At 41.5% G+C, this 22,472-nt stretch overlaps 1 protein-coding gene across 1 annotated transcript in view; it reads left to right on the plus strand.

Annotated features, from left to right (window-relative positions):
* Window positions 1–22,068, plus strand: part of ube2o (ubiquitin-conjugating enzyme E2O) — a 34,269-nt gene extending 12,201 nt beyond the window's left edge. Inside the window, exons 2-23 of the mRNA XM_046409433.1 lie at window positions 3,400–3,459; window positions 3,868–3,978; window positions 4,497–4,594; window positions 4,769–4,832; window positions 5,598–5,741; window positions 6,228–6,337; window positions 6,497–6,647; window positions 6,974–7,031; window positions 8,305–8,467; window positions 10,013–10,168; window positions 11,789–11,943; window positions 12,330–12,442; window positions 12,687–12,815; window positions 13,484–13,573; window positions 13,666–13,981; window positions 15,154–15,518; window positions 15,649–15,829; window positions 16,307–16,443; window positions 16,877–17,080; window positions 17,885–17,942; window positions 18,754–19,591; window positions 19,953–22,068. Of these exons, the coding sequence (XP_046265389.1) occupies window positions 3,400–3,459; window positions 3,868–3,978; window positions 4,497–4,594; window positions 4,769–4,832; window positions 5,598–5,741; window positions 6,228–6,337; window positions 6,497–6,647; window positions 6,974–7,031; window positions 8,305–8,467; window positions 10,013–10,168; window positions 11,789–11,943; window positions 12,330–12,442; window positions 12,687–12,815; window positions 13,484–13,573; window positions 13,666–13,981; window positions 15,154–15,518; window positions 15,649–15,829; window positions 16,307–16,443; window positions 16,877–17,080; window positions 17,885–17,942; window positions 18,754–19,591; window positions 19,953–19,980 (3,729 nt within the window). The 3' untranslated portion in view covers window positions 19,981–22,068. The remainder of the gene's footprint in view (window positions 1–3,399; window positions 3,460–3,867; window positions 3,979–4,496; window positions 4,595–4,768; window positions 4,833–5,597; window positions 5,742–6,227; window positions 6,338–6,496; window positions 6,648–6,973; window positions 7,032–8,304; window positions 8,468–10,012; window positions 10,169–11,788; window positions 11,944–12,329; window positions 12,443–12,686; window positions 12,816–13,483; window positions 13,574–13,665; window positions 13,982–15,153; window positions 15,519–15,648; window positions 15,830–16,306; window positions 16,444–16,876; window positions 17,081–17,884; window positions 17,943–18,753; window positions 19,592–19,952) is intronic.
* Window positions 22,069–22,472: the final 404 nt, after the last annotated feature.

Here is a 22,472-nt window from a genome sequence, read left to right on the forward strand (position 1 = left end):
TTAGATGAGGAGGGAGACAGGAATGTGCGTGTGTGTGTGTGTGTGTGCACGTGTACGTTTGCATGCCTGTAAGTGTACTCTAACCCCCAGCAACAGAGACATGGGGAGCAGACAGGCTGCTGTTTAATAGATTACAAGGGAACAAGGCGATTCATCGATTGTATCCTCTCCACACTCACGCGCACGCACACACACTCTCACTCAAAGGCTGTTCCTCTCCCAGAATTCAGTGGTGTGGGGTTACAACACAACACAACACAACACAAAACAGAAACACTGCCAAGGACTCAGGAGTGTGTGTGTTAATGTGTGAATGTACACTCAGTTGCTTGTACTTCTGTCTTCTCCTCAGTAACATCTCAGCACATAGTAAAAAGGACAACAGTCAGTTAAGACGTATATCAGGTATTTGTAAAGTATTTTCACGGTAAACCACAGTCTTACACATGGTGGTTGCTGGCAAGTTGCCCCAGAAGCACAATTGCTGAACAAAAGAACTCCTCTTTGTGTATATTTTTTGTCAGAGTCATGTACTTTTATGTAAAATCTAAGTTCTTTCCAGAAGTTTTAGGAGGCTCGCTCTTATTGCTCTTACAGAAGAGGTGTGCCAATGGAAGATTCTCATGACCCATAGCCAGAATTACCACAATTAAGATAATAAAAACCAACACAGGAATTTTCAAGATTTAGTATTTTGGATGATAAATGAAGACAAAACAGTTGAATTAATTGAATTGAAATATAAACTAACCGTATTCTAGGGATGGGCGATATGTTATCGTTTACGATATGTTGTCAAAACAGGAGGAGCTCATTCCTAAACGGGGCTCCAGTTTATGTAGTCATGAGTGTGCTCATACAGAGATGTGACAGCACTTTTATAATCTATAACAACTTTAGCAGCGAAACTGAAAACTCCCTCTTCATCTATGCTTTTTCATCATTAAGAGTAACCAACTATTTCTTACTCTGCCACCAATGTGTCCTGCTCCCGTCTTGCCAGTTAGGTGAAATTTCACACACACACACACACACACACACACACTCACACACACACACACACACACATACATACACATACACACTCGTTACTTAACATGCAGCAGGACTCAGGGTGTTTTTAATTTCTTCTCTCTCTTTACTCCTAATTACATTCTCCTCGCCTTCCATCTGTCTCTGCCCAAACAACTTGGAGGCTCTGGCTGGCAGTTCGCTGCCACTTTGCTCTGTACTTACTGCCAGCAGTGCAGCTTGTCCTGTCGCTTAGTAGAGTAGAAGCCATGTCTACCAGGTAGCTTTTTCTAAGCAATTTCATTTTAGCTGTTGTTCTCTTTCTGCCAAAAGACCCGTTGTGGCTTCATTTATTTCAGCAAACAGAACGCAGACATACTCAGAATGAATTGATGTGACATTTTGTCTGTTGGGTGATGTTCTTTCTGTGACGTTAAATGGTAATCGACAATTTTCTGTTTTGGAGCTATTGATTTCCTACACTGCTTATGAATACTATACTGCTTATTATACTGCTCATCGGAGTGAAGATACTTACACCAAGCTTCAAATAAAATTACTGCCTTCATCAGACTAATATTAAATGGTTAATCTGAGATGGTTGGCTAACATTCAACAATTTAAAATACTGGAAGTCATTTCAGTCATGTAATTTCTGCCACAGTTGTGAATCAACAGCGTAGAAAATGAAGGCTGAAGAGCTACAGAGGTGCTTTTGGAAGCAGCTACTTGTTCTAAATGGTGAATATATTTGAGTAGACGTGAATGTTGGATGAGTGTTTTGTAATGAAGGGTGCTTGATAAAATCATTTTTATGTCCCAGTATATTTTTTCCAGCGGGATCCGTAAGTCTTAGACCCGCCGCTCAAATTTGCACCCAACTCACTATTAGAGAAGCAACGCTGTGGTGTGAAATTCTGCCACTATGACTCTGTTTTCACTTGAAGTAGGTCAAGTAACTTCCATGTAGTGTTTTTGAGGAGATTCATACCGTAACATGCAGTAATGTTTCCTCTCTTCTGGAGATAACACAAGTGAAGGCAGAGACACGAATCAGTGTGCTCATTTGTAGTTTTGAATGAAATAAAAACAGATACCCTCAATTATTTGAATGAGGCCACAAACGTTTCCATTATTTGAATACACTATATTGCCAAAAGTATTCGCTCATCTGCCTTTACATGCATATGAACTTAAGTGACATCCCATTCTTAATCCATGGGGTTAAATATGACGTTGGCCCACCCTTTGCAGCTATAACAGCTTCAACTCTTCTGAGAAGGCTTTCCACAAGGTTTAGGAGTGTGTTTATGGGAATTTTTGACCATTCTTCCAGAAGCGCATTTGTGAGGTCAGACACTGATATTGGCTGAGAAGGCCTGGCTCACAGTCTTCGCTCTAATTCATCCCACAGGTGTTCTATCGGGTTGAGGTCAGGACTTTGTGCAGGCCAGTCAAGTTCTTCTTCTTCCTCTCACAGTACCACGCTGGAATTCACTGACCTCCTGAGAGCAGCCCATTCTTTCACAAATGTTTGTAGAAGCAGTCTGCATGCCTAGGTGCTTAATTTTATACACCTGTGGCCATGGAAGTGGTTAGAACACCTGAATTCAATTATTTGGATGGCTGACTGAATACTTTTGGCAATATAGTGTATTTGCAAACACACATTGTTGGTAGATAAGTGTGATGAGAAAATACCAGTTTCTGGGACTTGTGAAAACCTGTCTTGTATTTGCAAACCTCTGCTCGGTGTTTTGCTATCTGATCAGCCTTTACATGAATCTATTACTCAAAATGTCCTTCCCTGCAGGTCTAGTGATGCAGCAAAATTTTGCTCACAGGAACAAGGTATCCCTGTGGGAGCTGAGCTTGTGCCAAGTTTAGCCCAGCGGCTCCTGTCTTCTGTCTCTCCAGGCTTTTAGTTCATGATCAATGCTGTTTGGCTTCATCTGTTGGTCCTCTTATTTGTAAACCATATCATTTCACTGACCCTATTTTTATCTTAAAGTGTTGATTAATACGTGAGAGTGAAAATATGTTTGCTGACTCCTTAGGTGCTTGTCATCACATGGCTGGATTCTCTCACCAGAGGCTCATGCTGGCCAGCTCAGTGAAATATGTTATGTTTGGATGGCAGTCATTTGATTAACACCCAGGGGGCGTCACAGCTCTGCTGACTGTGCATGTTGCAGCCTTCGTGGCTGTGAGTGGGGGACAGGACAAGAGTGTTCATTTGGGTTCATCACAGGGTCATTGATGTGAAGAGTTTTCTGCAGTCAGAGTTATTCAATTTCAGACTCTCAGCAGCAGATTCTGATTGGAGATTTCTAAAGATGAGTTCACACAGAAATCATTTTCTAAACTTGTTTGTTGTTTCTTTCCCAGCTGAAACTTGAAGATCGATCTATCGTCATTAGAGACATCGTGCGACGAAACAATTCTAATGTAAGTTCAGTCCTCAGTGTGCATCTTTTTCTTTGTCTGTGGCTCTCTCTTTCTATATTATTACTAGCTTTTTTTTTTTTTTTTTTTAAATCAAGCCTCTTTTTGTCAGTCAGGTCACTGTTCACTGCTCTGTTCCATTTGCTGCATCAGACATGACTGGAATATTACCACAGGTTGACTCTTAGAAAGGAACAAGAGTTCCTGAATACAAATGCAGCATTAAACCTTTGATGAGATTTTCTTTTGGTAGAAATTCTTATCTTGTTCACGTACATCAGTCCATTGAAGCTTGTTGACCTTAAAAAGCTTAGAAACTAAACAAAGTGTCTCTGTTGATGAACAGGAAACTTCAGCAGTGACGATAGTTGATGTAATGATATGCTGAACCTTGTTTTTGTTGCATTACAGGATAACCAGTGTGGTATTGTGACAAATATTGATATTGAGTGTGCGGTGAAACTAGTGGGAACAAACTGCGTTCTGTATCCAGTTAACAGCAAAGACCTGCAGCACATCTGGGTAAGAGAGTCGCATTTTATCAGTGGGCCTTAAAACTAATCATCTTCAAATGCATTTGTGGTAACACTTAATTTTACTGGTCCATAATTTCCTGAAATGAACTATGTAATTTGGAGCTAATTCCATTTCTAGTCCCACACACACACACACACACATACACACATGCATACACACACGAACAGTCCCACACATTGTCAATAAGATAAATTTATTGAAGAGCCATGTTTCAGTGCAGCAACAAATTACAGGTGAATGAAGCAAATAATTGTCATATAATAAAGTTCCAGGAAATTATTAGGAAACTAAAGACTTGTGAAATAAAGCATTATCAAATTTATTTCTCAGACTACATGACTAAATCTTTTAATTAGCCACATTTTTATCACAAAAAACAGTCATGTAAAAAATGACACTGGCTGGCAAGCAATTGCTGTCAAACTTCAGAATTATTGTGTTTAAGGTGACACTTTGGCAAAAGGTGAAATTGATCTTTTCCCGTCTCACTGTGTTCTCTGCAGTCTTTTATGTACGGCGACTACATTGCCTACGACTTCTGGCTGGGGAAAGTGTATGACCTGACTAATCACATCATCCTCAAGCTCTCAAATGGAGCCAGGTAGAGTGTGTGTGTGTGTGTGTGTGAGAGAGAGAGTGTGAGATTAGGCAACATGTACTGTGACCATGTTGGACTCTGTTGGTGTCTGTACGCTGGGACACATTCACCTGTGCCAAATCCAGTGAATGTCAGCAAGTCGTGTGTCTCTTTCTCTCTCTGTCTGCCCCTCTTCAGGTGCTCCATGAGTGTAGAGGATGGTGCCAAGCTTTATGACGTCTGTCCACATGTCAGTGATTCGGTATGTAGCCACGAGCTCTTATCTGTCACCTCAGATCCACCCTGGACACAACAGGTGTTAGTCAAGGGTCAGATCTTTTTACAAAAAGCTCATGTCCAGACAGAAACGGCTGGTTCACAGTCTGTTGTCTAGTCTTGTCCTTAATTTAGTATTCTAGCAACTGCCTTTATGTTTCTTTGCACTTGCGCTTCTCAGCCTAATGTGCTTGTTAGTCGTACGATAATTGGACATTTTCATGTACCAAGGTCTACTTTGTTTAAGAACACGAGGAACTATCGGAAGCATTAACCCCCTTCCAGAAAACAGTTATTTAGAGTTTCTACTTTGTATTTCAGACTGTATTTAACAAGACATGTTATTCATAAGTAAAGACCTTTTAAATTCTTAGATTTCTTGACAGGTTGGCTTTGCATCATGTTTTCTCTTATGATTATTAGTGGGATTTCTTTACCTTGTCTGAAAACAGTGCAGTGCTGAATAACTATTAGAAATAGCTGTAGAGGAAAAAAAAAGCACTCTGTTTAGATCACTTTTATTTTACTATATATTATTTTTAAGCAGATTTTCCCCCAGAAGATTGCAAAATTAACATTTGATTTGCTGCACTGTGGATCACATTGGTAAAATGTTCTGACTAATTTTCTGACTAATTGTTTGTAAATATTGAAAATAATGCATTCTTGTGTTGGCTCCAACAGCAGATAAATCATCATTTTCTCAGCTCTCACGTCATCTTGTGTCCTTCTCACTGTGTTTGCTCTCCAGGGCCTGTTCTTCGACGAGGCCTACGGTTTCTACCCGGGACAGGTCCTGATTGGTCCGGCCAAAGTCTTCTCTAATGTACAGTGGCTGTCAGGGGTCAAACCCGTCCTCAGCAGGAAATGCAAATTCAGGGTGGTGGTAGAAGAGGTAAGACAATGACACACCTGACTTCTTTTCACAGCAGCATCCTCTATGTGAGTGGGGAAAAAACAACAAATTTACAGACATTTTATCAGCAAATTGTCCTGTCCATCTTTGTATTAGATTTCTCATTGTGACTAACGGTGACTGTAAAGGCAGTTCTTTCCTAACACAAGCACTTGGTTGTACACTTTGGATAATTAACTTGCTTCTGCATAAAACAGAGCAGTGCTCTTTTGAGTAACAGAAAAAGGATCGCTGTATCACTGCAGTGATAGCGGAAACACTAACTAACTAATGAAGTACTTTTCTCTTATTAGTGTTAAAAAAGTTCTCAATCATATATTGTGTGTCTATTTAGAGACCAAAGCTTTTTTCTCTCTTTTTTCTTTTTTAATGACAAACTTTATTTGAGTCATGTATGTAATGTGCGTAATTCTTGTCCAAATCGTCAAATCTTGTCCAAATGGTCTCCGTGGTGCTTCTGTGCAGGTAAAAGTGGTAGAGCTGAAGGTGACGTGGATCACCAAGAGCTACTCTCCGAAAGGTTCTGACAGCGTCTATCCTCCTCCCTCCACCATCACACAGGAGAATCTCTGCAGGTCAGATTAAATATTCAAATTGCCACACACAGACTTACTAACGCCGTTGTTGTGAGCTTTGGTTTGTCGGTGCCTGAAGTGTGTTATTTTCTTACAGCTCAGAGAATTTAAATGAAAGACTAAATCATTGTTTTGTGCTGCTGTGCTCATTGGGTTTAGGGTGAGGCGTCTAGGATACTATGACCACACCCAGAGGCAGCTGGGGGAGAGGGCCCTGTATGTTTTTCCTGCTAAAGGAGATGCCACACGCATCACCTGTGAAGGACCCGAGGGTGCCCCTGTCCTCCCTGAAGATCCTGTGGCTCGAAAAGTATGGATAAAATGTTATTTATATGAGTCACAGTGTAGAATTAATTGTTCTCTTGTCTCGGCATATGAAGAACTTGCTACCTTTTGTAAAAATGTAGCTCAATACAGCCTGCCATCCCCACAGGACCATGTGAGGCGTACGCTCACCTGCTTTACACTAAAAGTTAATGAACAGTTGTCGGGTATATTTTAAGAAAGTTGTCCTTGGATGTTGAAGATCCCTTGGTATTACAGAGACTGTTGGTACGTGTAAACTGCAAGGAATTTATTTTAACATCTTCAAACTCTCACTCTGCATATGTGTGTGTGTGTGTGTGTCTCCTGCAGTTGAAAAGGATGTTCAAGAAAGACTCGGGGAAGAAGACAGAGAACGCTGAAACACAAGGTGCCAGTCAACACAGAGGAAACACAGAATCTTCGCTAACACACAATACACACTCTCTTAGACACACTTCTGCTCTCTAATGTCATTGGGGTTCATGAACTCGACTCAGAATCTGTTGAAGAAAGTGACTCACCTATAAACAGACACGAGAAATCAAACATTGATACTACAGCACAAATGATCTTTTTTTAGCAAAGCCTGACTGATAATAATCACCTGGTAAAAATTTGCTCCTCTCCCTTTTCGCTCGTCCCTGTTAACCAACTTTAGGTTTTCGTTTTTTTAAGAGTTCAGTTTTATATATTTTTTTAAATTATTAATTAATTTATCAGTCAGGTTGCACAAGAACAGAACATGAATTTAAGTTGTTTGTGTTTTATTAGGTTGTGTACCATTGAAGTGCTTAATTCTCTAGATTTTATTTTTGCCTCTATTTTATTAACATTTATTCTTCAGCTGCACATTTTTTGCACTTACTCACTTCCCCCTCAAAGTTTTCTATCTCCCAGAAACATCTCAGAAATGGTCGATGGTGGGTATGTGTTATGAATTGTTATGATTTCATTGGAGGTCAGTGTGTTTACATGCTGCTGTGTATCACATCACTGTGTAATGACTTATGTTATGTATACTTATGTAGCCTCTTTCTATGAGTAATCCGTTAGCCTTTTTGCTGTTAACAGTAAGACACAAGTTAGAGCAAGTGCAAATGAATTTGTGTTGTGAATGAATGTTACAAGTCAAATAGGCATAATAGGCCTACAGACAACATAATTTTTTTCTCTGTCTCTCTCTCACACACACACACACACACACACACACACACACACACGTACCGAGTGTTTAATCATTTATCATGTTCAGAAAAGTGAGCTTTATTTTTTGCTTACGTCTTCCCTGTAGTATCTCAATGCGAAGCAGAATCAGAATGAGTTAAGGTTCCTGTGAGACATGAGGCGATTCTTTCCACAAATGAGGCTCGGTACAGAGGGAACAGATTAATTGGAAATTGTTCTGGAGTGCAGCACACTCGAGCTGAGAAATATATCTGAGTCTGTGTTTCTGTAAAGCCCTAACAAAACAAAAACCTGGAGGTCTCTTAGTTTTTTTTCACCAGTTTTCATTAATCAAGCTAATAAAAAAAAATAAAAACAATGTATAATTTTTACTTCTGAATGATTTTGTTTTTAGCACAGCAATTTAATCTCCTGTTTTTTAAAAAAGTCTGTGATCCTTATCGTAACATGTCTTCTCCTGTTTTCTCTCTCACCAGGTGAGCATAAATCAGAGCAGACAGACTCGTCCCATCCAAACAACAATGGCCCTGTGGCTCCCATCCAGAGCCCTCCGGACGCCCACATCACCAACGACACCTCAGCTGAACACGGGGAGCAGGACGCTGACGATGAGGCTGCGGAAGACACTGACGATACCAGGTCTGTTTGTTTTTATATGGCGCACACAGGGTATGGACGCGTTAACATGAGCTTCTGTGAAGTCCCATGTGAGCTGATGCTTTAACTGCCACAAACGCTTTGTTTGACAAGATTAATAGTTAAAATGATAGTTGTGTCTGTTGATCCAAGCCTGGTTAATATTTGAAGCTGCAGTGTGAGGTGTGTTGTTGAAGTGGAGTATGGTAGTCGGATTTAAAGTAGAAGTTTCTAGAATTCAAAGTTGCACATTTAAATTTCTATTTTTGTCTTGAAAAATGAAACCAAAAGTTGCCAAAAGTAATGATCATTCATGTTCATCAGCTGATTGATTAATCGATTAATATTACTGTTTCAGCTCTTAATAATATACTGCAGTTAAACAGAATCATTTGCTTCATAGGACCAATTGGTCAGCTAACATCTGCAGCTACATCTGTTGTATCATCTCATTATCAGTATGTTTTATGCACCTGTTGCACTGATTTACTTCTTTACATTAGCCTAAATAATTGACATTGTTTCAGCTTGGGAGGAAAAGTCATCTCCACACTAGACGTGTCAGGGGCTTCCGGCTAATTCTTATGCCTGTTGTAATTTATACAGTCGAATTAGCTTGCAGATGTGCAGTTTAAACCGAGTGTAGCCTCTCATTGTTAATTTTGCTTGGCTAAATATGCTTTTCATTATTAATGAAGCTGAGCCACTTGTTCTTAATGAAATCCATTTCATAAGTTTGTTGGTGTGTGACGGAGAGAGAGTGATATAGCAGATGGTAACACACACACACTCACAGGTGTGAGTGTATTATATTTATTATAGTTAGCTTTAGGTTTGATTGCACTTTTTAACAACTAAAATATGGGGTATAGTTCAACAGGTTAATTATCAGCTCTAATCTAAGTGATGGAAAAACGTTTTGTCAGTTTGCCAGCCGAAGGCTGCTTTGCTGAGAACAGCTCTTGCAACTTTTTTCTGAAAGTTACCGCTGGGGTCTCAGAAATGTCTACAAAGCTGAGTCATCATCCCCTAAACATGACCTTGACAAAATGTGAACATTAAAAGCTTCATAAATGTAGAGATTATTGCAGGATTATTACATTGGACTTATTCATTGGTTGTGTCTACAGTTCATCCTGCATGTCTTCAGTCAAGCTGTTGTCCTGAAGGATGTCTGCATTAGTGTCAGATGGTTCTTCATCAAAGGCAGTTCTGTCTTACTGTACTGTAAATTAAAACTTCAATAATTCTTCAATTAACTGATTAGTTAATGATTCCACAAAACTGATCAAAACAATAATACTGATAACTGCTTAATTGCCTTAAACTTAAAAGTCAAAAAGTCAAATTTTCAGCAAAACTGCCAAAAATTCTTTGGTTTCAGCTTCTCAATCTTGTGTTTGGGATATTTGGTTTGACGGAACTGACTCACGACAAGAAATTTTCACTATGTTCTGACTTCTGACAGATCAGTTTTGAGGAAAACTGTCCGCTTAAATGAGATGTTGTCTGCAAATTATTAATATGCGACTTTAACCCTGATTGCAGCTCTCTGACGTCGTCGGCCAGCTCCACAGCCTCTTCTCAGAGTGGAGGTTTGGGAAGCAATCGGAAGAAGAGTATTCCGCTCTCCATTCGTAACCTGAAGAGGAAGCATAAGAAGAAGAGGACCAAGTTTTCTCGTGAGTTCAAGCCTGGAGACCGGTGAGTTAACAGTGGGAGGGACACGTTAGTGCACCAAATTTCTTTGTTTTTATCTTTTTCTTTCATTCTTCCTTTGTCTGTTTCATGTTTTGTCCCATCATAACTCCATCCGTTCATACCGTTTTTATTTCTAGCAGTACTTCTGATGTTGTAGATTTAGTGACTCATGGGTCCACTGCAGTGACCAGTGATGATCCAGTACTTTTTTTTATAAAAGTCTTAGGAACTACTGAAGTGTTTTGACATTTGCCGATGGGACTGGGGATGGTGTTTCCTGCACATTTCGCCCCTCTCCACCCCTGGTCCCCAGCAGATATATCGGGAACAGGATGTACTGTATAACTCAGACCAATCATGTCTCGTCTGTCTAACCATGAGGCTGGAGCTCAACAGTACAGAAGGTCTTTCGGTGCAGACCACTGATGGTGTCATTTTCTCAACCACACGCTGTCACGCTCGTCCTCAGCTTACTGAACAGTCTGTAGTCAGTTTAGTTTCTGTTGTATGATTCTGCATTTCATTTTCAATTGTAAGATGTCTTTTTAAAACTTTTTTACACATTAGTGCTGATATTTTTGATCCATTTACATGATGATGTTATTGCCAGTAATCTGTTTTTGGCTGTGCATAGTGCATTAAGGACATATTTACTAGATTTCTGATTAAAATAGGTTGTCTCATTCCCAGTGTGACACTTTCACAACGTTGCTGTCTTGTGTGTGTGTGTGTGTGTGTGTGTGTGTGTGTGTTTTTGTGCTCATTTGTTGTTTTAAAGATGGATCAATATGGCACTAAGTCACATTATTTGCACACTTACTTGACAGCAATTGAGGACTAGAATGCTCCAGTGATTTAGCAATGAACTCCAGTAACGTGTGTTAATGCAATTCAAATGATGGCAGGTCATTTTAAGAGTGGCTAATGTAGCCTCAAGCTGCTAGCAGAGATGAGAAACAGGGTAAATTGACATCACTTGAGGCAATTTATCATGCAACTATAAAAGCATTCATGCTGCTTCTTTTCTCAAATATACAGTAGTACTCAACAGCACCTATAAACAGAATGTGTCAAGTGGCATGAGTGTCTCCTCCTGATTTTATACTGGCTTTTTTGGGAGGTTGGTTTGGTTTCTTAACATATCAGACTTTATGGATGAAATGAACAACAATTAATGTAATGACAGACAAAGATTGTATCTTGTTTGAGATGCAACTATGCAGCATGTTAAAGAATAAAAAACATTTTTGCATGAGGGGAAGAACTGAGAACAAAAGGAAAGAAAGAATGAGAGGGATGACTGAGGTCCCAGCATGCCAAGAAGAGAGTTGAATGGTTAAGTGAAGATAAATGGTACAGTAAGTAAGAAGACAGGATCGAAATGGGGGCAAAAAAATAGTGGTATAAATTTCATACAGTAGCTTTCCATTTTGTAATAAGTGAAACTTACGACACCACAACAGAAATGTTCCTCTGTGTAATTAAAGATAAGGCAAAGTTAACGTTTACTGCTGAGCTTCCAAACCTTCTGTGTTTCTGTGAACGTTCCTCCTTCCAGACCAACAGCAAATCCAGCTGAGCAACCCTTTTTGCTGTTGTCATAAGTCATGTTTATTTGTACAGGGTTGCTGTGGAAGTTGTATCTACAAAGACCACGGCTGATGTCATGTGGAAGGACGGTCGAGTGGAGAAGGGGATCCGATCAAATGACCTCATCCCCATCCAGCACCTCGACAGCCATGAGTTTTGTCCCGGGGACTTCGTGGTAGACAAACGACGTAAGGACAGTTAATTGAATAAAATATTTCTTTTAATGATGCGTTTCATTGTTTTATTTCACTTTGTAGGAAGACACAGTGTGTGTCAGATTTCAGCCCCTGTGGACTGCTTTGAGATATTTTTATATAGGCCACTCTGCCACACGGTACCTACAGTATCTGGGTCATTTGCTGAAACTCTGCCGAGTTTGTGTGTGTCTGTTAAATGAACTGAAAATACAGAGGCGTGCTTCAAGGCTGTGATGTTTCAGTGAACTAAAGTTTCCGTTTTCCCCCTAGACAGACCCATTTTTATTTGTTAAAAATCTTTGCATTCAGAGGTTTTGGTTGTTTGGTACTTTATCTTGTTCTCTAAACTGGCTCTGTGTGTGTGCGTGTGCTCTCAGCCCAAGCCCTCCAGGACCCAGGTGTGTACGGTGTGATCCAGTCTGGTGATCACAAGGGCAGAACATGCGTTGTCAAGTGGATCAAACTCAACTCCTCCAGTGATGACGTGGAGGTCAGTCAGGAAGTGTTTAAAGAGAATGAAAATCATTAAAAAAAATGCTTGATATGTGTGTCAGAGAGAAAGTGTTCAAACATGAAAAATATATTGGTAGGTTTATATAGGGTGGAGAGGGGGCTTGTCTACACTCCTTCATACACTGTTTGCAGATGGTCTTATGTTGTGCTAACCTGACTGCTGTAAGTGGCTCTTCAACTTTCAAGTAAAAATGAAATGGGTCTGGAATTACGTCTTGCAGGTCATCGGTGTGGAGGAGGATGTCAGCGTGTATGACATCGCAGATCATCCAGATTTCCACTTCCGCACCACCGACATTGTCATCAGAATATGGAACTCAGAGAATGGACAGAACGACTGCGAAAATGAGGTGAGAACAGTTACAAACCTCTTGTTTGTTCACCAGTCTGTCCTTCATATGCACTTCTCTGAAGCTGCTCCCATAAGTAGTCTTCTCTCACTGACATACATGTACAGTGGCCAAAATGTAAGAAACACCTCTCGGTGTAAAAACAGAGTATGGTTCAGCAGCACAAACTGCAGCCTCCAAAATGATCATTTATTGCAGGACTGCATTAACTGGCAACTGAACGTGTAACATTTTGTTCTGTACAGTTATGCTAACAGGAAACATACTGGAAACTCATACATGTTGTGCAAAGCACTTCGGTTTAGGACATACTTTCATCTTTCTTCCTGCGCCACCCTCAGAAGAAAATGCCAACCTGCCTTTGAACAATTTTTTAGTGCAACCTTAAACATATGTTGCATGTTTGCCTTTGTTGTAAAACAGATAGATGATTAGATTGCTCCCTTGATCCCCGAGTGTCACATTATGAAGGGATGAACACAGTTGTCAGCTAGTGAAGTTTTGTTCTTCTAGTAAAGTCATGTCGGTTTTATTTACATTTATCGAAATCACATCTGTGCTGCAAAGGGTTTTAGATTCTTTACAACACATAATATCCTGAATCCTTTTTAGTTCTACTTTCATATTGTATCACATGTTGTTGTATCTCTACATCCACCTTCCCTTAGACATCAGTTGGCCAGGTGTCCAGGGTGGATGTGAGCAGTAAAGTGGAGGTGGTGTGGGCGGATAACTCCATGACGATTGTCCTGCCACAGGTGAGTGATTCTCCTTGATGAAACCAAATATCATTGAACATCAGAAGTGAGGAATCTGTTGCTGATTACTTTCCCAATAATGCCACACCTAGCACCTCTACAGCGTGGAGTCTGAGATCGAAGAGACCGACTACGACTCCGTGGAAGAGACAAGCAGCGTTCTGTCCACTGAGGAGTGGGAGGATGAGAGCGACAGCTGGGAGACGGATAACGGCCTCACCACTGAGGACGACAGTCATGTCAACAACCCGGATGCCACCGACACTGCGACCCCGACCCCGACCCCCACTGGCTCCACGACATTCATTATCCCCCCTCAAGAGAGCAGCAAAGCAGGGGTCATCAGCCCCACTAAAGGAGTTTCTGGAGAGGAGGGAGAGGTGGCCGTGGCGAGTCCTGCTTCTGGAGGTGGGGGACTTATTTTGTTATATGTATTATACCTTTATTATTTTATTTATTTATTTTATTGTTCAAAGGGAATAATGTCAAATCCACAGTGGGGAAAAAAAACATTCTCTTTGAATGTTGTGTCTCCTCTCATATGATAGTGCGCCTCCAAAAAAATGAAAGAATGAGAACTTTTTTTGTCCTACTTAGAAAGAATCCTTTCAAAATGCCATAGTGAAGGCAAGGAAATTCTATTTACATAGCACAATTGATTACCATTAAACTCAAAGTACTTTGCATTCAATCGCAAAAAGACACAAGTATATTTTATTGAGAAGAGAATGAATGCCACAGCTCCAAAGAAGAAAATAACAGGAGACAGCACCTGCGTAGAGACCCACAGACCAAAGCAAACACACAGCAGGTAATGTTAATCCTGAGAAAACAGATTAGATCTCAGGTCAGATCTCTGATCATCAGCCAGTTTGTTCCAGAGAACAGGACAAAGTTAACAAAAACAACCTTCATCAGATCTGGATGTTATGTTCGGTCCAGACAGAAAACCACGACCTGATGACCTGAGAGATCTGAGTGGACTATAGTCAGTGAGCCAAACAATGGAGTCATTTAAAGACAATAAGTAGAATTTTGAAGTTGATTCTGTATTGCACTGGGAGACAATGAAGTGATTTCAGTAAATGAGAAACATGTCCAGCTGTGTGTGTGTGTCCTCATGAGGAGTTTGACTGCTGCATTTTGAATGAGCTGCAGTCATCTTATTCTTTGTCTTCAATTCATTTCTTTGTCTTCAGTCGTCTTATTCTTTGTCTTTAGTAGATAATATTACATATTATATTCTACATTTTTCCCAATATTTACCAAATCACATGAAAACAACAATTAATGGATCTATTAACAAAAGGTTCCTGTGTTGCTAAAGCCTGATGTATTTTATTCCTCTGTGCCTTAGAGCTCCATTGTCCAAAAACAATTCAAAACCACGAATGCACCACACTGCTGCACTGGGTGATGTTCCTTCGTTATGATGAACATTGGCTCTGTAGTTCATTTTTGTTTGACCCCACTTACACCATCCTGTTGCTGTAAATACCCTCCAGAGCACTAGATTTTGGTGAAAATGATCCTGAACATATGTAATATTTAAATTCTGCCTGTTTACTTGCTTACTGTAGGAACCACTCAAGGGGCAGTCAATGGAGCAGAGAAGCCCAGTAAAGATGGTGCCTCTCGGGGCTTCAGGGAATTGAAAGAGGCTTTGAAGATCCTGGAGAGCCTGAAAAACATGACTGTGGAGCAGCTGTGGACTGGCGGTTCTCCAACCTCCCCGACCTCTGCTGAACCCACTTCCACAACTCATGTAGCGACTACAGTGGTGCCAGCGGCTCCCGAGAAACCGACCAAGGAGAAACGCTTCCTGGACGACATCAAGAAACTGCAGGAGAACCTGAGGAAGACACTGGACAATGTGGCCATTGTGGAGGAAGAGAAGATGGAGGCTGTGGTGGAGGCAGGTGGGAGCGGAGGAGCAGGGACAGAGGTAGGTGTCTACAACGTTTGTGTGCACAAATTTACTAACGCATTCCAGTTGAATAAGCAGCAAACAAGAGGCACACTTTGACATTTTCTGTCTTGCATGGTGTCTTACCTTCTGGTCTGTTACTGCTCAGGCAGAGAGAGCAGGAGAGGAAAAGCCCCAGCAGGAGCCGCAGACACCAGTGAGTGGACAAGAATGGCCCAGCGAGTTTCTCAGTGACACACCAGTGCTGTGCCAGCAGAGTGGTGGCAAACCTGGCGTTACCTTCACCAGTGCCAAAGGAGAAGTGTTCTCTGTGCTTGAGTGGGCACCAGGTGAGGAACGGGGGGTACATACAATGTAAAACTCTTTTCTAGGTAGGCCTTTATTAGTCCCGGAATTTTTTTTCTTCTTCTCTTTCTTTCCCTCTATCGATCCATACCTCAAATGTAAGCTGATGTGAGTCCATTGAGAATCAAATCAAAATCCATGTCACTAAAACAAGTCAGACTTTATTGGGGTTTATGTTAAGGTCAACATGTCTGCTTTTAAGTCGATGCTTTATGGATTTAGCATGTCTTAATATTGTGTTCGCTCTCCTTTATCCATAACTGTGAGTGCCAGCTGCAGCCTCTCATGTCTGTTCTATAACTGCATTTGTCTGTCATGCACACACACACACACACACACACACACGACCTTTGTCTTGATGATTTCTAGATGCCTATGCAAAGTTGGGTTTGTATACCTTCGATTTCTCTCGGTGTTGCTGTTCAATAACAGTCTGTCTGCCATCTCATTTTTTTCTTTAGACACACACTCTTTTAAGAAAATGGAGTTTCAGCCAGCAGAGGCAAAGAAGTTTTTCAGCACAGTAAGGAAGGAGATGGCTCTACTCGCAACATCGCTGCCCGATGGCATCATGGTCAAAACATTTGAAGATCGCATGGTGGGTTTCCTGTCATTAAGTTCACAAATTGGTAACTCATTGATGTGTCGGGACCTTTGGGAATTAATGTTAAGAAACCGGAATTATAATTAACTACACGTTTTTGTGGTCTGAATTCTCTGCATTTCATTTGGTCTTCAAAACAACAACAGCAGAAGCAGCAGCAGGGATTAGGACCAAAGAGAAGTGCTTGGATCTTTTGAATTTAAGAAAGTAGCAGGGATTCACAGGGAAAAAGTTAAATATTTAAAAACTCATTAGTAACAACCTTAAGATAGAGTTTTTAGATGGAAGCTGCAAGTCCTGATGATGATGATGATGTACTGCTTTATTTTCTTCTCTGATCGTATTCTCTGTCAGTAGCCTCAGGCCATCTCCCTTTAAATTACACTACCTCGGTGCATTGTAAAGTCCTTTGCTTTTTTCACCGCAGGACCTGTTCTCAGCTCTGATCAAAGGGCCGACTCGCACACCCTATGAGGACGGTTTGTTCCTGTTTGACATACAGCTGCCAAACATCTACCCAGCTGTGCCGCCTCTGTTTCGCTACCTTTCGCAGTGCAGCGGGCGCCTCAATCCAAACCTGTACGACAACGGCAAAGTCTGCGTCAGTCTGCTGGGCACCTGGATTGGCAAGGTTAGTGCTGTTTTACAGGTTTATGTGTATACAAGTGTCATGTCTTATTGGCTTAACTTTAAAGATGCAGTAACATCCTGCTGTGTTACAGTACTGGATGTTGACCTGTGTCGAACCTGCAGAAATCAGGCTAAAGCCTCTCCTTTGAATCAAAGTTGATAAATAATTATGATGTGAACTGGAAAGCTTAAGTTTTGTCAGTTTCACAGATTTTGTTTTTTTTTATGTTTCTGCTCCCTGTATGTATACATAACTCTTTAAAATTGCTGTTATGCTGTTATGGAAACTGAGTGTAGCACAAATGTTCGGGTACAGCACAAAAAAATAAAAGCAAGAAGTCAACTGTCAAAAAAATTATATTACTAATCTGCTTTATATCACTGAAAATGAATTTTTTTTTTTTGGTTTTACACTGTTGAAAAAAAACAAGACATCTGATGACTGAGCAAGTGGACTGAATACTAAAAATGACCTGAATTATTAATTAGAAATAAAGTATTAATGGATGAGGAAAATAATGATTCGTTGTAGGACATAATGTGTGTGGCAGACCACTGGAGCATGCGAAGTCACACAAAACTTACAGCTGCTCTCGTGTGTTCAGTTCATCAGCATGTCAGCATTGAAGTGATGCTTTGACTGGACCTTTCAAGGTAAACTAAACTGAAAATTGGACTAGATTGCAATGGCTGTTTCAGTGGCAAACACTACAGAACAGAGCAAACTGTGTGTATCAGCTGTAAATATGAAGAACTGGTTCCTCAGTTCTGATTCATTATCTTTTTTTGATGATGTGATCCTCAGGGCACCGAGAGATGGACCAGCAAGTCCAGTCTGCTGCAAGTTCTTATCTCCATACAAGGTTAGTCTGCACACACACACACACACACACACACACACATTCTTCATATGTTCATTTGCACAGAAGGGCTCCATGTGCTCTGTTACACACAGTCATTTAACTAAATGTATCTGCCTCACACAGACATTACACCAATATTTTATTTCACTTCAACATTTGGCCTGCCAGCCAAATTGAGTCCATATTTCAGGTTTTTCTCCTAAGCACAGCACCACTCTGTTTGTGGACTTAACTGGTTTTGAATTGGCTCCTGTAGTCCCGGTAATCTCACATGGCACAACAGGGATTTTGTATAATCTTACATTTAAGTGAAAAGGAAAAAATCAACTGCTCCAGTTTAATCTGTTTTAATAACAATGTAGTTTACACAAATATTTGCAAGGCAGCTTTAATTATATGGCACACTTCAAACACAGAGGAAAGAAAGAATTACATTACATACAAATTACAGAATTACATACAAATTTGTAAGAAAAAGAAATAAAAAATAGAAATGGAGTCATAGTGCAGTTACAGTTGAGTAATTAATTGTCCCTAATGCGACAACAGGAAATAAAAGTGCAGGAGAAAAAACAGTCGCTCATAGGCACAGGGGAACAGCAGAACTGTGTTTATTTGCTCTCATGACATGAAGCGTGTAAAGTCAGGGGCCAGGATCAAATGTAGATCATCAAGACCTGTTGGAACCACAGGACACTGTCCAAACAGAACACTTCGGGATTATATTGTGGTCTCCGTGAAGCTTTGCTTTGAAATACCTTTTATAATGAACTTAAACTCACAGGTTGCACTTGTGTGTGTCTTTGTGTAGGCCTTATCCTCGTCAATGAGCCTTACTATAACGAGGCTGGCTTTGACAGTGACAGAGGCCTACAGGAGGGATATGAGAACAGCCGCTGCTACAATGAGATGGCCCTGATCAAGATGGTCCAATCTATGACGCAACTCCTCCAGAATCCCGTGGATGTCTTTAAACAGGAGATCCAAGAACACTTTGCCTCTAACGGCTGGCGGCTAGTCCACCGTTTGGATGCGTGGCTGGAGCTGAATGATGCAGCAGAAAGGGGTCAGGCTGCACACATGTCTTCCAGGGCTCAACATTCAAAGGACCGGCCTTCATCTGTCGAGCCCCTGGACGAGCAGCTGCCACTGGGGTCGGCGCCCATGGCGGTGGCCCACAGCAGCCCCAGTAAGCCTGGGGAGGAGGGGGTCATGGGAGGAGGAGTTACCAGTATTATGGAGGAGGAGCTGGAGGATTCAGGGCTGAGTCCCTCTACTACAGCAGCCCCTCAGCAGGAGCTGAGCCAGAACTCAGACTGTGACAGCGCACAGGGGATTGCCTCTGTGGGTGGTGAAAACAGGGCTGCCTCCACTGGCCCTGGCTCTGTAGTCCGTGGCGGGACATCAGAATCGGGTTCAGCAGTGGTCAGCGGAGGAGGCGCGGGCTCTGCAGGAAGCCAGCCAGTGGTGCGACCAAAGAAACGGAGAAAGAGCTACCGGAGTTTCCTCCCCGAGGGCAGTGGCTACCCAGACATTGGCTTTCCACTCTTCCCACTCTCTAAAGGGTTTGTGAAGAGCGTTCGAGGTGTGCTGCTGCAGTACCGAGCTGCGCTGGCTGCCACTGGCATCCCTGAGCACGCAGAGGACAAGTAAGTGCCTCCTCACCGTTCCCCAACACACCTCTGCACTGTTCCCCACTCTCTTCCTCCTTCTCTTCTACCTTTTCATCTGCCTCCAGCTATAGAGGAGGATCCATTACTCGTTGTCTGGCGGGAACTACAAGTTTCAATCTTCTTTACCCCTGTCCAAAGCTGCACTGTGCCCCCAGCACTGCCTCTCCATTTCTTAGTCTGTTCTGCTCCTGCTGCCCAAAACTCTACATTACTCTGTCTTTTCCCCTCCCACTTAATCCCTCTCAATCAGGACTGCTGGAGAACAGCACCTCTGATCAGGTGTGTGAGCAGGTTCTGCTTTGGATGTGACTTCATAATGTTTTTTGTTCTCCCTCAGTGTCTCTGCAGATGAGTGTGATGAATAAACAGGGGTGGACCTCACATGCACAGTTAGACAAACCGATGGGAGCTATCCCGTCACGTAGGAACCCTCATCTGTTCATGGACGCAGGTAAAAACATGGAGCTTTTTATTGGAGGCAGTCGGACTTCTCTCTTGGCCTCAGTAGGACTTTGACTTCAGTGGAGGTGGTGTGGATGCAAAAAGGACTGAATGAGATGAAAAATCAGTGCCATGAACCCTCTTCTATCCTACTCATTCAAACCGCCTCCAGCGGCATCCACCTTCTGGACGGAGATTTGCTGGATAACCACTCTGCTGTCTCAATCAGCCTGAAAAATGTAAAGCAGACTCGTGATCGTCGCTGCATTTTGGCACGAGGCCTAAGACAGCCAGCTTGCTCTGGAAAAACTGCAATGCCCAGCTCTCCTGGCTGTAAGGTGAACTGCGGCTATGTGTAGCACTACTGAAAATATCGCTGTACCATCCTGCACTACAACAAACGAATGGACAATCTGGTCTGCAAGAGGTGACAACTTATAAATACAATGACCAGGAGGATTCTTTTTAAGTATAAATCACTGGTTGTATGCTTTCTGCCAAATTCTCTCTAGCCACAAACACACAAATATTCAAGTAGAACATACTGAATGTCAGTAAAACTGCCAACAGCTTTGCCACTTCTTCCACTACACTTGCTGGTATTTTCCTTCGCCAATCACTCGCACTGAACCACGCGGCAAACATCGAGTGACGAAGTTTACATACAAATCACCTCTGGAGGTCAGACTGCTGTAGCCGTTGGTGTTTAAAGAAGCCAGCACGGCAGTTAGGCGGCTCCACGTGAAGGCGTTTGAGCTCTAGTCAAAGTTTTAACACAGCTGCCACCTCTACGTACAAATTTCCATTCACTTTCTGTAGAATTTAGCAGAGTTTTTCGATCACCGAAATGAAACTTGTGCTTTGGTGTTTTTTCACGCACTTGAGGTCGTTTTACTCACAGAGGCCAAGGAAAGCTTTACCCACAATGCTCCACTCTTCTGTGACGGAGGTCAGCCCACATCACTGCAAATGACACAAAAAATTAATGAATAAATAAATAAAAAAAACCCATACAGCATCCATTCCATCATCTCATGTCAACATGTTGCCTTACTTGAATTGTTCTTGATGATCTCAGACCATTGTGCACAGAGCTGCTTGTGTCATGCTTTAGACATTATCCTATACAGACCTAGACACGCACTAAAAACCCACTAAAACCCTGTTCCAGTGTTTTTCTCCTTGATATTGCAGATCTGATCTCTGATCAGTTTTCCCACTTTATCAGTTCTTGATCACGCTGTCTCTGCGTTCTGAGCTTTGCCTCTCCAGTTTGCACGTGCCGAGTTTAATAACATCAGAATACAAGTCACAGTGAGTTTGCTGCTGAAGGTTTGTTGGTATTATAATTATTCAGCTTGATTGTTATTATTTTCTGTTACTCCATGTATCCCCAACTCGAGCGTTTTATCCCATGAAGGTGACTGCTGATCCCACATGAGAGTAAATTACACAAATTAAAGCACGCAGGCAGAACTTCAGCTGACGCGATTCCTGTCTGTGATCTGTTTTTTTCCTCTACGTGACATATATTCAGTCTGGATCAAAAGAAGTCTTTTTTTTTACTAGGTTGCCATGAAATTCTTTGCTTTGCCACAGATTGTGTTGTATTCAACTGTGAAAGAAAGTGAAACCTTTGGGTCCAATCGTGCTTCCTGGGAAAATCTGAGCAGTCTCTGTTTACATCTGTTCCAGTAACTGCATCCCACCTCTAACGTGATGTTTTCTTTCAAGATATTAGGAATCTCATTGTAATGATAAATATTATTATGATAATACAGGTCAGACAAACCCCCCTTGTGCTTATTTTAACCTGTTAACTAAACAAGAGAGCTGTTGCTGTCTGGTATTTTACTTGAACTAAGAAACTTGATGCTGAAGAGTGTTTCTGAACGAGAGAGCACACTGTGCCATTGTGAAATGACGAGTGATGGGAGAGGATAAAAAGGATAAGAGTCGCTGCGTTTTAAAGAGACTTAACCAAAAAAAAAAAAAAAAAAAAAAAAAAACAAGTTCTGAATGAGGGTATTTTGTTTTGCTTTGTCTTCCATCCTCCCATGACTCTTCAAACTTTGTACACTTTGTCCTCTTCTTCATCGTTATTTCGCTGCCTTTAATGCTACAGAGGAGGATGTGTTGTGTAGCCTTGTTTTGCTTTCTTGTCCCTTTTTTTTTCCCCCTCCACACGCTGCTGTTTGTAAAATGTCGCCTTCACGACTCCTGGAGGAGTGTGTTTGAAATGAAGACATAAAAAAGTATGGCACCTGGGTGCAGAGTTTTGAAAAGCCTCACCGAGAGTTGAGAGGTGACTTTATTGCTCTTTTTTCTCATGTGTCCACAGTTGCAGAAACAGAAAATGTGAAGTTATCTCACTAGATCTCAAAGCGAAAATCTGGCAGGATATCAAGCACACAAT

Source organism: Scatophagus argus, chromosome 2 (genome assembly GCF_020382885.2).
Source record: "Scatophagus argus isolate fScaArg1 chromosome 2, fScaArg1.pri, whole genome shotgun sequence".
Lineage (NCBI taxonomy): Eukaryota > Metazoa > Chordata > Actinopteri > Scatophagidae > Scatophagus > Scatophagus argus.